Raw genomic sequence first — 15894 nt, 5'->3', positions numbered from 1 at the left:
ATATTTGAAAAATGTAAAAAAATATATGTAAATAGTTTTATGAATATGGAAAAATTGATTTCAATATTAAAATTATTACAAATTTTATTTGTAATTAATAACAAGATACAAAAAAAAAAGGAAAAAACAATGGGCAAAGACGATACTAGTTTTGCCATTTATGTCCTCATCTCTAGCTCTTAGCTGTTATGCATCAATCGGTGGGTCATGCACCTATACGTCGTCTCTCCCTTTCTCTCTATCTCACTCGATATATATATACACGAACCTTCCTCGTTATTTCCTCCCAAGAACATCTCTCAAACATTCTTCTTATTCATCCAATAATTTTTTGATCCCCACACACACTCACATCAACCACATATAAAATCTCCTCATAAACCCTATAAACCCTAGCTAGTTAATTTCAACAACTCTCTCTTGTTTAAAATCCAAGAAACAGTTCAGCATCAATTTAGCAATGGCCAAAGTCGGGAAGCTGACAAAGCTCAAGTCGGCGATGAAGAAATGGCCTTCTTTCGCCAAGAACCACCACCACTCAACCTCTTCAGCGGCTGTTTCCGACGAGCTCTCAGAGGACAGCAATCTCCATGTGGTTTATGTTGGTCAGACACGAAGACCTTACATGCTTAGACCAGACATCATCTCTCATCCGCTCTTTCAAGAACTCGTAGATCGATCTTCTAGATCATCCGTCGACCAAGATCGTGAGATTGTTGTAGCTTGTGAAGTCGTTTTGTTCGAGCACTTGTTGTGGATGCTCAAGTCTGGTCAAGAAGGAGGATCCGTTGAAGAGTTGGCTGAGTTCTATACTTATTGACATGGACCGATTGATTTTATACATTTATTTCGTATAATATATATTACTTTTTTTTGTTTGTTCTTGTTTTGTTGTTGCTGATAATTTGTATTTTGATTCGATGCGGTGTGTGATCCAAACATGATCTCTTAAACCATGTCATTTGCTTCTGTTTTTCTGAGCATTTTACGATGAAGAGCATATGTAGTTTCTTAAACCAACAAAGAATAATTTTCTTGATTAAGAACAAAAAAAAAAATTCAGCAATTTCGAGAAAACCAAACTTAGTGTTCTGGTTAGTTTTGTTTCTATATATATATTTATAATGTGGCGGTTTTGTAACTTATTGTTTCTATTTTTGTAACGTATCTTTCTCTATGAGTCATGAGTCTCATGACATAATAAAGAAGGCCTTTGATGATGTTCGAAATTGCTTTAGTGCCAATTAAACAAATAAAATAATATGATGACTCCAAATTCATTTTCTCTTTGATTTATCTATAAAAAAATATGACTAGCAATGATTTATATCATCAAATATTCATGGAGTTTTTGTGCGTATCATAACATTTGTGTATAGTATCAATTTCAAATACAGTTTTTTTTTCGGCGTATAAAAATAGAAAAATACAATGCAAACTTAAATTAATGGGTCGCTCTCATGACGCGTTGGTGACCTGGTCCCAATCTCATGACCCTACTCTTCTTTCTACTTGCAGATATTATATATATATATATATATATTTTCAAATATTCCTAAACTTTCAGCCATACAAAAAAATAAATTAAAAGCTCACGAGATTAAATTAGTCGACATAATAAATTTATAATTAGTACTAATTGGCATTGCTTACCAATATTATTGTGTATGTGTGCATTATAAATTTATAGAGATATTAATTAATTTCCGAGGTGGTGACGAAAGGGACGCGAGAAGAGGACTTTATAAATTAGTTAGACCAAAAATTAAATTTATAAGATTTAAGTACGAAGACGAAGCTCTCTAATCATTATATAAGCTCTAATCATTATATAAATAAAGAGTAATCAAAGAGAAGAGAAGTTTCTTTGTCAAGTTTTAATTAAGCTTCTTAATTGATTCCGACACGCTAATGATTGACAAGTCACTCGGTGTGTCCTTTCCGCAAACTTCATGGGACTTCTTCTTCTTCTACTTATGTCTTCTTCATTACATTACATCTCTCCTATATAGTACTAGTACTATAATACTAGTATTATATAGGTGTTTTATAAATTCGGTTGGTAGCAAAATTGTTATGGGTTCTGTTTATTTCAACGTTGGTTATTAGAAGAAATTGGATTCGAACTCAGGTTACTACTAGAAGAAGAAAACAAAAACAGATGCTGTGTCTTAGTGGGCCGTGCAAGGTGATGGATGGAAGTTATGAACCGAACAACGTTTGGTGTGGCAGAAACAACTAGGGGATAAAGAGTCTAGAGAGATGATGATCAGATTAAGATATGTCACATTTACTGATGGACTCTTGTCTTTGATATGTTTCATTTATGTTCCACGTCCCATGATTAAAAGAAGCACCAAACCTGTAGTGTGTGTCAAACACTCTAAATTAAAGAGAAGGTCTCAACAATAAAAACGGATTAGCAAAAAAGACTCTCTAATAAGAGAGTTAGAAGGAAAAAACTATCTGAAAGCTTTCAGCAGGTGAAAACCAAAACTCATCCTTTGTCTTGATGATTTGTATTTGTTTGTGCAGTTTCCTGTGGAATTCTCAAGGATAATATTCAATTCTGGTTGATTTTTGGTTTCTGTGATCTTCTTTGGTCTTTCTTGTTTTTTGAGCCTATGGGTTGCTTTGATTTTACCAATTCTTGTCTTCCAAGTGTTTGTTGAAATGCCTCAATGGGCAAATGTAAGGTTTTTCAGGGAATCCATTAATGGGTTCTTCTCAGTTTGATTATTCAAAAGATCCTAGCTCCATCTCCGAATTCAGCTGCAGTAAAATTTGTTTATGTCTCTTCCATGCATAAAATTAATACATCATTGGGTTTTTGCGTTGTGCTTGAGTTTCCAAAGAGATGATCTTCCATGACTCTCTTTTGAGTAGAATTTGTGATAAAGGTTGGAACTTGCAACCACTTCTTATCAGTCTGTGGGTTATTAATGTATTTTCCATTTTCATTTGGGGGAGTAATTAACCAGTCAGTGCTGTTCTCGTTGATCCAGGAACCTCACAACTATGTCACGGTTTAGATCATTGTGGCAAGCTTCGGTGAATGCAACAAAGAAGGGTACTTTTTCCATTTTTTCTTCTGCTGCCTCATTTACCATGTTCAACTGATTGTATTTCTTGCTATTGGTGTGCATATAATTGCTATGAATACTAATTCTTGTTTGTAATCAGAGTCAAGTGCTTTTTTGATTGGAAAGTATATATTTTTTTTTCAAGACTAGTCTCGCTGGGGACAAACTTTTCTCACTCTGCTTTGCATGCTTTTAGCTAGTCTCTAACATGTTTTCACAATGTACATTCTGTAGCTCTAACTTGGGAACTCGAAGAATGGGTACCTCCTGTAGAGAAGTGTATATTCAAGTTCAACTCAAAAGAAGACCTTAAGACATGGCACTTGTATTCTGATTCTGAATATGGAGGTACTTAGAGCACACAGGTTGGAGGGATCTGCTCATAATCACGTTACAGAACCTATTGCCTGTTTTGATATCTTCTTTTGCTTCATATTAACAATTACTGAGATGAGAAAAGATTCTGAATATATTCACTGCATAACTACTCTTCATCTGATCTCCTCATTATCGTGTTGATATTTTACTTTATAGGATTATCTTCGGCTTCCTTGGAAATTAAAGATGGAGGAAATGGATCAGATTGCACTGGTTAGTATGTTTTAATCAAGTGTGCCTTACCGTCTGTTGCTTTTTGGCTTGGGTCTGATACAACCAGTTTGTGCAAGGCAGATTCTTGAAACACAGCTATGCTTTTCTGACTTGTACATATTGTGATGATTTGCTCATAACTGGAGGCATGGAAACGTTAATGAATAACAAGAAACTTTTTATATCTTTTGAAAAATCTTGATCTACGAGTTCCCTGGTTGAGCTGTTTGGGTTCTACAACGTACCTCTGCTGAGAGTATGAGATTTCTTGATATGCGCACCATAGTTTCTAACTCTCATCATGAATTTTTCTTGATAGGTGTTTTCTCTGGGAATCTCTCTACGGAAATGAGTGAAGGTTCAAAATGGAATATCAGTCGGAGTGGTTTCTGTGGAATGCGGTCGAAGAAGGTTAAAAACATAGCTTCTATATTTATTTTATTACTAATCATCACATCATCAATTCAAACCAAAGTTGCGAGTGAGTTTAAAGCGCAACTTACTTAACTAAACCACCTTTCCATTTCTGTAGTTTGATGGCTTTATTGATCTCGACGGGTATGATTCCATAGCCCTGAGGCTCAAAGGAGATGGAAGGTGCTATATCTCTATTGTGAGTCTCATGCTCTTCTCAATACTCACGTCCTTTTGCTCCAGATGAAACAAAAGGGTTCAAGGAGTACAACTTTTGTTTCTTAATGACTAAACTGCGATTCCATTTCAGATATATACCGAGAACTGGGTGAACTCGCCAGGGCAAGCAGAAGATAACTCATGGCAGGCTTTTGTTTTTGCTCCAAAGGGAAACTGGTATACAGCTAAGGCAAGTCTCATACTTTCTTCTACAAATCAACCAGTGTAAAAAAATGGATTTTTGTTGTAACCCCAAGTATGACATTTTCTTCTTCTTGATCAGGTTCCTCTTACTCGCTACTTACCAACATGGAAAGGGAATGTGATAGATGCAGAAATGGAGATGAATCCAGGTCGTGTTGTGGGTATGTCTCTATCAGTTAACGCACAAGGAGGTGGTTTCATTGGAGCTAAATCAGGCGCAGGCGATTTCCGAGTAGAAATTGACTGGATCAAAGCAGTGAGAAGGCCATGAAGATGAAGAAAAAGCTTTCTGATGAACAATTTGAGAAACCATTAAAAATATACAATATGTTCTCTGGTTGACTAGTTTAACCGGGATTTGGGTAAACCGTATCCAAGTTGATGAGCAATAATAAGGCTTATGAATTGACTTACAGCAAGTTGATAGACCAAAAACGCTGCTTATGAATTGACTTGCAGCAAATTGATTGGTTTAAATAGAAAGGAAGAAAATATACTATTTGGTCCCAAATGGGATGGCAAGTTGCCCAATTTACCTTAAAGTGGCGAGAAAGTTATATAATTAAATTCTTGAACCAAACTTTTTCAAATGTATTTGACCTAATGTAAGTTTCATTATACAAAATCCCTTATTTGAATTTTAGCAAGATCATAGTGTAGAGATATGCATAATATTCTACTAATTTAGAAGCAAATATATACTATACATAAAGTCTACAATTGGGTGGAAAAAATGTTTCTTCCTTGATTAATCTTTTGGATATGGTTGATAAACAATAGAAGAAAAGAAGAAAGAATGAAAAGCAAATGTATCATGTTTTGTTAAAAAGTTTAAACTAATTAGTCAAAAAGAAATTAAAGTGAAAGTAACTCTTTCTTTTTTTTTTTCTTTTTTTTTTTGCTTTTAGTTTCTCATTCTTCCTCTAAAACTAAACTAGTCAATAGTCATATCTTTGATATTTATATTTTTGTATTCCCCGTCCAGCCTAAGAAGAAAACGTGAGTACTTTTTTCCCGTAATTTTAAATATAAAAAAGTTGCATAATATTCCGTTCATTTAGTTGTCAAAACTAGGGAAAAAATGTCGTCTAAGTTCGAATTGGTTGCACTCAGAAGATATGACTAAAATAAGACTAATACTTAAAAAAGTTTTATTAAAAGATGATGTCTAAAACGAGATTAAACATAAACAACTAGTTCAAGTGGCGAGTTTCTCGATTATTCTTTGGTACCCCCATATGTATATATATAGTATTATAGTATAACACAAGAAGGCACGATACCCAAAATATCAAAGAAAAAACACACTGCTTCTTTTACCTTCTCTTCTCTTCTTCTCTTCTTCCACGTCCACGCGTATCCACACAACATCTATACATACATCAACTTCCACATCTATATTCCCTCTCTTTGCTTCCATTAAACTCCAAAGAAGATCTCTTCTTTTCATATATCTCTTTTAACTCAATCCTATATCAATGGAGAAGGAAGACTTGTACGCTGTTATGGATTTGGACAACGAATGTACACAAGGAGATCTCAAACTTTCTTACAAGAACCTTGTTCTGGTTGGTTTTTCACAATATTTTCTCTCTTTGTCTTTTTTGGCTTTTTCTTTTTATACTGGTCTGAATGCGATCGGGTTTTGCATTTTGTGTTGATTAATATTAGTTTTTACTTTTTTTTTTTTTTTTTTTTTTATGTGTGTTAGAAATGGCATCCAGATCGGTTTCATGAAGAGATTAAGAAAGAAGAAGCCAAGATGAAGTTCCAATCCATTCAACGAGCCTACTCCGGTAAACTATTCATCCGGTTTTCTCTTTAACCGGGTCTGATTGATTTATTGGTCTGTTCCGACCGTTTTGTTAATCAAACTGTGTTCACAACAGTTTTGTCGGATTCGAACAAGAGGCTGCTGTATGACGTCGGTGCGTATGATAGTGATGACGACGAAACTGTAGGTTCTCTTTTAGCTACTAAACGAATTTTTACTATTTTTTTTTTCTGACCATAAATACAAATTTTATTGCGTTGTAGGGAATGGCTGATTTCATAAATGAGATGGTGACACTAATGGCTCAAACTCAATCTACGGTAAACATATCATTACTCCGTTACTATTGCTTATTTTTTAGTAGTACTGGTTACTATTATGGTGATGATGTTAACGGTGCTGAGTGTGATTTTTCCATAATTTGAAACAGGGGAACGAAAGCTTAGAGGAATTTGAAGAGTTGTTTGAAGAATTGTTGAAGGATGATGTGAACGATCAATTCATCAAAACTCGTTCGTCTTCGTATTCGCCATTTAGTAGCACATCTACTACTTCGGTCCACAGCGATGATTTATCAAATGATATTCCAAACAAAATGAACACTCGTGACAAAACTATGGTTGTATAAGTTCTAGTAAGGTATTTTAGTTTATATATCCATCCTTGTTGATTTTTTTCTTCTTAAAACTTCTTTGTATTTTTTTTTTCTTCTATGTATATACTAGTATATAAGAAAAAAGCATGTAAATGAAAACGTATGTTGTAGAATTATTTTCAGACTTATCATGAAACCGATGTTGACCATAATATTGATGTTTTCATAAAGGTTTGTAGGGTGGTCCATGGACGAGATTTCCCGTTGTCGTGTTGCTAAGATATGGTATATGTATACAATAAGTTGAACCTTCTAGGTCGTTTGAACCTTGTTTTTGAGGTATGTAAGGTTCGTGAGAGAGAATGAGTTTGTGTCTACTACATTAAAACACAATGCATACGAAAAGTGTACAAGAAAACCTAAAACCCAATTAAATTAAAGCAACAGACAGGAATCTAGCGTTCGATAAAGCTAGAATACTCGTATTCATATTTGTAATGATGAAATTTTGGATATTTTAGAACTTATGAATCTCCACGAACTCTCGTATGTGATAGTTTGATTTGATCCAGTCTGTAATAAGAAAATTTAAAATATTGGAAATAGTATCTTTCTTCGCCGTGAGGAATATAAACTTTTTGGAAGTAGGATCAAGTGACAAAGCTACTCATTTTTTTGTTTTGTGATAGTTGTCATTTTTTTGTTTTCGTAAATAACAAATCTTCACTATCTTCTTTAGACCTGCGGCTGCGATTGCGAGTCGTTTTTTTCTCCCTATGAAAACGAAATATCATTTAAATTAAATAGTAGTGTAGAAACTGAAAATCATGTTACACGCTACTATAACTTTATATGATAAACAAAATTACAAGTTGGATGACATAATACATAAACTTGTTCTTATTAGTTATTACTTATTACAAGTTGAGAATAATTAGTGGCCTTTACACTGAATCTGGTCCATTACTTTACATTTGACATAAAAGTTGCTCAACTTGTAAAAACCGCTGCCTATTTTTGTTCCTAAAAGTTTTTTTTTTATAATTTGTTTGGCATCAATTCTGATTCTGTAAAATAATGTTACAGTATTCAGTTTTATAATTATTTATGAATCTGTTTGTTTTGTTGATGTTTATTTATGAACATAGTATATTATTTATGTTGTGAATTAGTGATCTCCATAGTCCTTTTAAAATACGGATTAAGATGCGTGGCTTTTGGATATTTATCCTTTTTTTTTTTGACAACTTTCGGATATTTATCCTTGACATATGTAAAACTATTTTTTTTCAATATATTTAACAATTTTCTTTAATTTTTAAAAATCATATTATGATATCTGGATCCAAAATTGGTATTCACTATTTGAGTACAAATCTTACATATTTAGAGTGGATCAGACTGATTTTGGCTCCTCATCATACTGAATTTACTACTTTGATATAGACCATTTCTTTTTATCGTGCATCAGTATGTGACTAAAATGAAAAGAAAAGACAAAACACTTTTTAGTGTAACAAAAATGTGGGCTAGCTAGGTCGAGTGCGTTAAGGTCCAATATATCCAAACCATAATATAATATGGGCTCTTAAGACCAAGTTAATACTTTTTTATTGTTCATGTTTCATTCATCGTGTCTCATTGCTTGCTGATTTACTGGTTTAGTCCAAGCTTAGTTTTTGTTTTTGTTCTGTTGGTCACAAACGACACCTCTGATTAGATTTAAAAAAAAAAAACGTTTTCTGCATCTAACCAACCAAACACAACCATAACAATACGAATAGAAAAGCAGTATACCACAGTAACAAACATTTTTTTGCAAGGAAAAACATTATTTGATTTGCACACATTGAATCTTTCATATGATCAGATAATGCTTTTCCTTGCAAAAAAATGTTTGTTACTGTGGTATGCTGCTTTTCTATTCGTATTGTTATGGTTGTGTTTGGTTGGTTAGATGCAGAAAACGTTTTTTTTTTAAATCTAATCAGAGGTGTCGTTTGTGATGTAACATTATTTGATTTGTACTGATGTAAATTCAGACAGCTCAAATAATTCTATATATAGTTGCACAAAAATTAAGTTGGGATGGTACGGAATCTGTGTCATATTGGTATAAACAAAATTAAGAAGATGTGGGTGATCTAATAACTAATATGATTTGATTAAATCATACTAACAAAAATGGAGGGAAAGAGAAATCATAACAAACGCAATGATGTGGCCATGTGGCATTGTTGGCAACCACCCTCAAAACATCCAAAACATTAGGTTCGTTGCCGAAATTAATCAGATAATTAATGAGATTTGGTACAGTATTTCTTATACATCTAATAGAAATTAATGCTACATTTAGAATTAATGTTAGGGTTTGATTGGTAAATAGAGTATATACAATTGCCAGCAACTACTGTCATCGTCATTTGCTTCTCACCTAACTGATCAACAAAATCTTTTCAGAACCATACTATTATTATAATCTTTACTTGATTATACCAGAAAAACACTGAGGTTTCAGATTACCTTCTTCGAGAAGGGTTTGATTTTGAAAGGAAGAAGAGGTCATTGATCAAAAAAATATATATAAAAAAAAAACCGATAATTTTATTAATATTTTCTTTTCACTATTTCACAAAGTTAATAAACAAGTTCTAAAAATTAGGCTTGGGCGTTCGGATATCGGATCGGATTCGGTTTGGATATTTCAGATTTCGGATTTTTTGGATATTGGCTCTAACATCCATTAGGATATTTAAAAAATTCGGATCGGTTTCGGTTTGGATAATTCAAATTTCGGATCGGTTGGATATATTGTCGATAACCAAAATTAAACCAAATTTATTGGATAAGCTTTTATTCGGATATTTTTTTAATACGATTGTATCCAAAAAAACTATGCTAACCGAGTATGTGAAAAAATAGAAATAAAACAAATAACAAGTTTAAAGTTCAAACTAACATAAAATTATATCAATACATAAAAGTGTGACCTACTAACATCCAAAGTGAGATATAAGACCGTGTCAATGATAAAAAATAAAAACTAAAGTAAACAATAACATAGATATAGGAGTATATCTACGATTTGTGTATATTGTATATAGTTAGGTGTGTATATCTATATCTATGATTCATGTATATCTTATATAGTTACGTATACATCTATCTTTATAAAGTTGTTTCTTATATTATCGGTTATATTCGGATATCTATTGGCTATCGGTTCGGATCAGATTTAATCCGATATCCAAAAGTAATGAAAACAAAAATCAATCGGTTATTTCCTCAATATCGGTTCGGTTTTTATCCGATTTTTTCGGTTTGGATTCAGTTCGGATTTTCGGATTCGGATTTTATTCTTGGTGAAAAAAACTTATTGTTAAATTGATGTTCACTTATTAGCTGAAGAGTCCTCCTAGACTATATAGTATAGCATTGGCTTCTTACCCATATGAAATTACGAGATTACCCTCATTAACCGGGAGAATGCATACCCAATGGTAACAAATCGGTTATCAAAATAATCAACACTAAATCAAGTAGAAAGAAAATCGGTTTAGTAAAGAAGCTAGTACAAGTAAGTAACAGAGGATTCGGTGTTTTGATGTTTAGCTGTCTCGGTTTAGATATTTAACCGGTGTAAGATCTTGTCATCTTGAGGGTATATTGGTAAATTCAGCACCGAGGTTGTATCTTTAGTTTTTCCAAATCGAAGACGACATTCGACGGAAAAGAAGCTGTCTGAATAAGGAAACACTCTCTCTCTCTCTCTGTGCCTCTAAACACGCTCCGCATATTTTCTCTCTCTAAAGGCAGTGTCTTTTTGTACGTAGAGAGAGAGAGAGTGTGTGTGTGTGTGTGAGAGTGAGTGTGTTGGTTTTGAGCTTGGTTATAAAGAGCACAGAGAAGTGGGAGCAAAAAAAAAAAAGAAAAAAGGAAAGATTTTTGCATTTTTGTTTTGAGCAAAACCAGTAGTGAAGTGACAACATTCTTAGGGTTTCTTCTTCTTGAAGACGTCTAGTGCCGAATTAGAACTTCGATTAAGCTAAGAAAAACTGAGGATTTGAAAGGTCCCCAGCTCAATGCTGGATCGGCTAAGAGGATCTTGGTATGTTCTTTTTTTGATCAAACCCTGCATTTCTCGAATGTGGTGGATTTTTTGCATGATTTTTTTAGATTTCTGAAGCTGTTTGTTTTCAAGTTTGGATTTTTATGTTTGGGTTTACTTTAGTAGTGAGAATCAGATCTGAGAACCATCTGTGTCTGAGGACTAGATCCTCGATTTCTCTGTTTTCTGTGACCTGTGTTGTTTTCTCTTCCTTATATTCCGTTTCTTTTTTTTTTTTTTTTTTACTTAAAACAGTTTCTCTTATTGTATATCTCAGGTTTCTTGGCATGGATTTGAGATTCTTCAGTTGAATTCTATTAATCTCAGTGATATCTCTGTGGTTTTTATGAAAAAAATGAGGTCAGATACGGTTCTTGATTATGCGGTATTCGAATTGTCACCAAAGCATTCACGGTGAGTATATGTTTTCTCTTAGAGTGGTCCTCATTTCTTCCACTTTTGTTTTTATTTTATTTTTATAAACAAGTAAGTGTGTGTGTGTGTGTGTTTCTTTTGACAGATGTGAGCTGTTTGTATCAAGTAATGAACAGACAGAGAAGCTAGCTTCCGGGTTGATTGAACCCTTTGTCAATCATTTAAAAGTTCTTGAATCACAGGCGTCACCTATTAGATTGGAGGTTGAGAAAAGCAACAACACTTGGTTCACTAAAAAAACATTAGAGAGGTTTTACAACAAATGATAATTCAAGTTCATTTTTAGCAGCCTTTCTTTTTTCGGAATACTAATAGTTTTCATCCGACATTTGTCTCTCAGATTTGTTCAATTTGTTAATAGTCCAGAAGTTCTGGAAAAGGTCAATACATATTATTCCGAGATGTTGCAGTTGGAAGCAGCTCGGACATTATACTCGCAGGTTGTAACCACTGTTTTGAAACTTAACTTCTTGTTGTGATTCTTGACTGACCTTTACTAAAATGTTATGTTGTCTTCTTTGGTTCTTAAAGCGGAGCGAAGACTCAAAGTTTGGTGCATCAGGTGTGTTTGCTTTCACTGTTGTTGTTTTGTTTTTGTTTTTCCGTCCTTTTTGCAATTCCGGAGAACATTGATCTTGAACATCAATTTGAATCCTATTTTCTTCGGTTTCAGATGATGGAGCCGCAGCAGATGCCACCAAGTAAAGCTTTTCTGCTTTTTCTGCCTTTATCACAGTTTAAAGAGTTTTTCATTGATTACTTGTTTTTTTCTCTATACTCAGGAAGGAGCTTTTAAGGGCTATAGACTTAAGACTTGAAGCTATTAAAAAGGACTTAACAATGTCCATTTCTCATGCATCAGCTAGCGGTTTCAACCCTCATACTGTTTCCGAACTCCAACAGTTTGCTTATAAATTTGGTGCACATCAATTGGAGTAAGCCTTTTGTTATTTTCTACTTTACATTTCTGAACCATTTTTCATGTTTTGTTGTTTGTTCTAATTGGAATATTTCTTTCAGTGAAGCATGCAGCAAATATATCTCAGTATGGAAGAAAAGGCCAGACTTGATCGAAAAAGATGGCACACACCCGAAGCAAAATGCGGCAAATGAAAGAGAACATCAAATGCAACAGTGTGCTGCTACTACAAGTACCAAAAAGAATGAAGAGGAAAAAAATGATGAAACTCTGGATGTAACCTCGTCTACAGTTAAGACCAGCCAACACACAAGACGACTCAGTGTGCAAGATAGGATTAACCTCTTTGAAAACAAACAGAAGGAAAACTCAAACTCTGTGGGAACCAAACCTGTAGCTCTTACTAAATCTACCGAGCTGAGGAGACACTCCTCGGATCTTACTTCCTATGAGAAACCTGTCCTGAGAAGAAGCAGTATTGTGAGTGACATGAGCATTGATTTGACATCGGAAAAGAAGTTGGAGAGTGTCTCAGGGGATCCCTCTTCGACTTCTTCGTCTGTTCCTCATACCACAGGTCTAACTGATTTCAATGAAAGCTTTAAAAAGAGCGATGAGGTCAAATATGAGCTGAAGAGTGACTCCGAAAACTTTGGGTATGACGAAGCTTCTCGAGGAAGAGTCACTACTGAAAAGAGTTCAGTTTCAGGAGTTGAAGATACTTCTGATGCTCAGTCCAGATCAGTGATTGATTCAAATGACTCTTCTGCTTCACAAAACCAGACTGATAGTCATGTCGGTAGGCTTCTGAATGTCATGAGTGATGCTAAATCCAGACAGAGAGAGGAGGGTTATGAACTCAAAGCCAACAATGTATCACAATCATCAGCCATGTTTCCTTCACGCCATGCACGATCTCGGTCAGCCCATATAGAAGCTAGCTTTCAGGGGGATTTGGCTTCTCAACCGCAGTCTAGATCTTCTTTTGGCTGGATCAAGAAGAAAGAAGTGGTTCCATCAGAGGAACAACCAGTGTTATCTCAGAAACCACAATTCAATGACGATGGGGAGAGCAGGCAGGTTCGAGCTAACAGTAATAGGTTTCCAACTTCATCGGTGGATCAAATACAGAGGACAAGACTGTCAAAGGATAATCCAGGGGCTAATGATGAGTTGAAAGTGAAGGCAAATGAGCTTGAAAAGCTTTTTGCTGAGCATAAACTCCGAGTTCCAGGGGATCAGTCAAGTTCTTCCAGACGTGGTAAGCCAAGTGAAACCCAAGTTGCGCAGCCAGAGCCATCTCATCATTCTATAGGGGTTGCATACCAAAGGCTTTCTCTTGGTGGCGGTTCTGGTGATCTTTCAAAGCTCATGACTCCCTTGGTTGGTGATAAAGACAAAGGTGGGGAGGCACTGCGAAGGAATTTTTCGGACCTTAGTCTTACGGATGATTCTAAAGGAAAGTTTTATGAGAAGTATATGAAGAAAAGGGATGCCAAACTGAGAGAAGAATGGAGTTTGAAAAAAGGTGAGAAGGAAACAAAACTGAAGTCTATGCAAGAGGCTCTTGAGCAAAGTAGGACTGAGATGAAGGCTAAATTGTCTGCATCTTCGTCTGAGAGACAAGATTCACTATCAAGTACTCGTCAGCGTGCAGAGAAATTCAGGTCTTTTAATTCTCGGTCAAGTACGAAAAAGTACCAGGTACCTTAGCATTAGGTCCACTTCGAAATGTTCTTCTTCTGTTTCTTGAATTGTTAAGACGTGTTATATTGATGAGACTGTCTTTTTGGCAGCATCCTATAAACTCATTTCAGAGCGAAGAAGATGAAGACTGCTCTGAACAGAAACCTCGGGGGAAAGATAAAGCAGCCAGTGGACAACAACAATCAGTTGGCAACATTGCTTCTCGGAGTTCCCAAGCTAGAAAGCCTCAGCCCAACAACAGGAATATGTCTTCTTCTATTACCCCGCGAACTGCAGCATCGGTTCCAAAACCATCAGGTAAAGTTTCAAACACCTCTTCTGGGAGGCGAAGATCAGACAAGTCACTCGCACAATCTGTTCCTAATTTTTCTGAACTTATAAAGGAAAACACGAAACCATCTTCTTTAGCTGTCAAAACTACTATGCGATCACAGGTGAGAAGTAGTGGTCGCACCAAGAATATCAAGGAAGATACACCTCTCCAAAGACCTCGATCATTAAGGAAAAGCTCTTCTGGGAGCATAGACTTCACAGAATTTTCCACTCTCTGCTCCGATGATATGAAGGCCTCTCTAAGAGTGAACTCTGATATATCTGAGAGTCTAAGAAATGAAGAATATGATGATCCTGAAGCTGATGCAGAAGAGGTCTTGGAGAATGATGTTAGAGATGATGAAGAAGAGGAAGCACTAGGTTTTGAGGATGGAAATCCAACACTAAGCGAGGTGTATGAGAAAGTTGATCATTCAAGAGAAGATAACTGTAGTTTCTTGCCTGCCACTGTGCCTCCAACATTTCTTACTGCTGCCTCATTAATGGACTCACCTGGAGAAAGTCCTCTTTCTTGGAATGCAAACCTACAACACTCATTCAGCTATCCTCATGAGCACTCGTCTGATGTTGATGCTTCTGTGGATTCTCCCATGGGAAGCCCTGCGTCATGGAGTTCTCGGATGAGAAAGAAATGGGGAACGGCTCAGAGTCCTGTTACCGTTGCTGCTGCTGCTAATAACACGTCTGAGTTCCAGTCAAAGAAGGATTTAAGTAAAGGGTTTAAACGGTTGCTAAAGTTTGGAAGAAAAAGCCGCGGTGCAGAAAGCTTGATGATGGATTGGGTATCTGTAACGACTTCTGAAGGAGATGATGAGGTTGAAGATAGGAGAGACCTTGCGGATCGATCATCAGAGGATTTAAGAAAGTCGAGAATGGGATCTCTACAAAGTCATCTCTCTGAGGATGGGTTTCATGAGAGCGAGTTCCCTGAACAAGGTAGTTCTAATAATATTTGCTTTTTAACCGCTCTTAGTTTAATGCTATCGCGAGTTCTTACGTATTTGGTTGTTCTCATGTTTCTTTTTCAAGCCTCCAATATCTCTGTATCCGAGCTGAAAGATGATCATCAACTGTCTGGAAGCAACTTCAAAGGTCAAAACTTGTTTTTCCTTTTTTCTTGCCTATTCACTCATGCTGAATGCAAGATTTCTCTTCATTTGATCTTCCTCTGAATTATATTATTTCTTCTTTACAGCGCAAAAGTCGTTCTTCTCGCTCTCCACATTCAGGGGAAAAGGAAATGATGCAAAGCCAAGATAAAGAGATTAAGAAAAATCTTGCACGGCTGCGCAGGTAAAGAAAGAAAATAGTCAGATTCTTTTGGTGGGTAACACAAGATTTCTGGTACCATAACTCAGATGGGTCCTTATCAGCCGGCTTAGTAATTTTGTCGATTGTTTGTGTACATTTTGTTTAGCGAACAAGATTTATCATTTATCCGAATTTTTGTACCTACATCGTGATTTTGGCAATTTTGAGTCCAATTTGTTTCTGGCCTTCTTATACTTTGAT

General features: G+C 35.4%; 3 protein-coding genes and 1 pseudogene across 9 annotated transcripts; all 4 read left to right on the top strand.

The window, feature by feature from the left end:
- Window positions 1–247: 247 nt before the first annotated feature.
- On the top strand, window positions 248–1221 carry LOC104701923 (auxin-responsive protein SAUR78 pseudogene; annotated as a pseudogene).
- A 1055-nt stretch (window positions 1222–2276) lies between these two features.
- Window positions 2277–4924, top strand: LOC104701922 (putative complex I intermediate-associated protein 30). 4 transcript variants are annotated; one of them, XM_010417686.2, is made up of 8 exons: window positions 2277–2483; window positions 3006–3070; window positions 3318–3431; window positions 3618–3674; window positions 3994–4085; window positions 4207–4287; window positions 4399–4497; window positions 4591–4924. In XM_010417686.2, exons 2-8 carry the CDS (start codon window positions 3019–3021, stop codon window positions 4780–4782), a joined length of 687 nt encoding a protein of 228 aa, XP_010415988.1. In that variant the 5' UTR covers window positions 2277–2483; window positions 3006–3018; the 3' UTR covers window positions 4783–4924. The 4 variants fall into 4 exon arrangements, with proteins under 4 accessions (XP_010415988.1, XP_087312581.1, XP_087312582.1 ...); XM_087456455.1 differs by having other exon boundaries at window positions 3318–3448; XM_087456456.1 differs by having other exon boundaries at window positions 2428–2900; window positions 3318–3448.
- A 714-nt stretch (window positions 4925–5638) lies between these two features.
- On the top strand, window positions 5639–7527 carry LOC104701921 (uncharacterized). 2 transcript variants are annotated; one of them, XM_010417685.3, is made up of 6 exons: window positions 5639–6079; window positions 6223–6307; window positions 6401–6468; window positions 6549–6605; window positions 6716–6924; window positions 7112–7527. In XM_010417685.3, exons 1-5 carry the CDS (start codon window positions 5990–5992, stop codon window positions 6911–6913), a joined length of 498 nt encoding a protein of 165 aa, XP_010415987.2. In that variant the 5' UTR covers window positions 5639–5989; the 3' UTR covers window positions 6914–6924; window positions 7112–7527. The 2 variants fall into 2 exon arrangements, with proteins under 2 accessions (XP_010415987.2, XP_019083307.1); XM_019227762.2 differs by lacking the exon at window positions 7112–7527 and having other exon boundaries at window positions 6716–7092.
- Window positions 7528–10577: 3050 nt separating this feature from the next.
- Window positions 10578–15887, top strand: LOC104701920 (uncharacterized). 3 transcript variants are annotated; one of them, XR_015561031.1, is made up of 12 exons: window positions 10578–10988; window positions 11266–11402; window positions 11509–11673; window positions 11764–11863; window positions 11955–11985; window positions 12097–12124; window positions 12206–12358; window positions 12444–14046; window positions 14139–14346; window positions 14484–15318; window positions 15412–15474; window positions 15578–15887. XR_015561031.1 is itself a non-coding variant. In XM_010417684.3 (11 exons), exons 2-11 carry the CDS (start codon window positions 11335–11337, stop codon window positions 15640–15642), a joined length of 3456 nt encoding a protein of 1151 aa, XP_010415986.2. In that variant the 5' UTR covers window positions 10587–10988; window positions 11266–11334; the 3' UTR covers window positions 15643–15887. The 3 variants fall into 3 exon arrangements, 1 of the variants encoding a protein (XP_010415986.2); XR_015561030.1 differs by having other exon boundaries at window positions 10587–10988; window positions 14433–15318; XM_010417684.3 differs by having other exon boundaries at window positions 10587–10988; window positions 14139–15318.
- The last annotated feature ends 7 nt before the right edge of the window (window positions 15888–15894 follow it).

This window comes from Camelina sativa, chromosome 7, assembly GCF_030686135.1.
Source record: "Camelina sativa cultivar CO46 ecotype springtype chromosome 7, ASM3068613v1".
Lineage (NCBI taxonomy): Eukaryota > Viridiplantae > Streptophyta > Magnoliopsida > Brassicales > Brassicaceae > Camelina > Camelina sativa.
This window is presented reverse-complemented; position numbering and strand designations above follow the sequence as displayed.

Coding starts and splice junctions, on each gene's coding strand:
- LOC104701920 (XM_010417684.3), top strand. CDS start 11,335: ATGAAAAAAATGAGGTCAGATACGGTTCTTGATTATGCGGTATTCGAA. Junction 11,403..11,508: donor TTGTCACCAAAGCATTCACG/GTGAGTATATGT, acceptor TTCTTTTGACAG/ATGTGAGCTGTTTGTATCAA. Junction 12,359..12,443: donor TTTGGTGCACATCAATTGGA/GTAAGCCTTTTG, acceptor TATTTCTTTCAG/TGAAGCATGCAGCAAATATA.
- LOC104701921 (XM_010417685.3), top strand. CDS start 5,990: ATGGAGAAGGAAGACTTGTACGCTGTTATGGATTTGGACAACGAATGT. Junction 6,080..6,222: donor CTTACAAGAACCTTGTTCTG/GTTGGTTTTTCA, acceptor TATGTGTGTTAG/AAATGGCATCCAGATCGGTT. Junction 6,308..6,400: donor CATTCAACGAGCCTACTCCG/GTAAACTATTCA, acceptor TGTTCACAACAG/TTTTGTCGGATTCGAACAAG.
- LOC104701922 (XM_010417686.2), top strand. CDS start 3,019: ATGTCACGGTTTAGATCATTGTGGCAAGCTTCGGTGAATGCAACAAAG. Junction 3,071..3,317: donor GGTGAATGCAACAAAGAAGG/GTACTTTTTCCA, acceptor TACATTCTGTAG/CTCTAACTTGGGAACTCGAA. Junction 4,288..4,398: donor GAAGGTGCTATATCTCTATT/GTGAGTCTCATG, acceptor ATTCCATTTCAG/ATATATACCGAGAACTGGGT.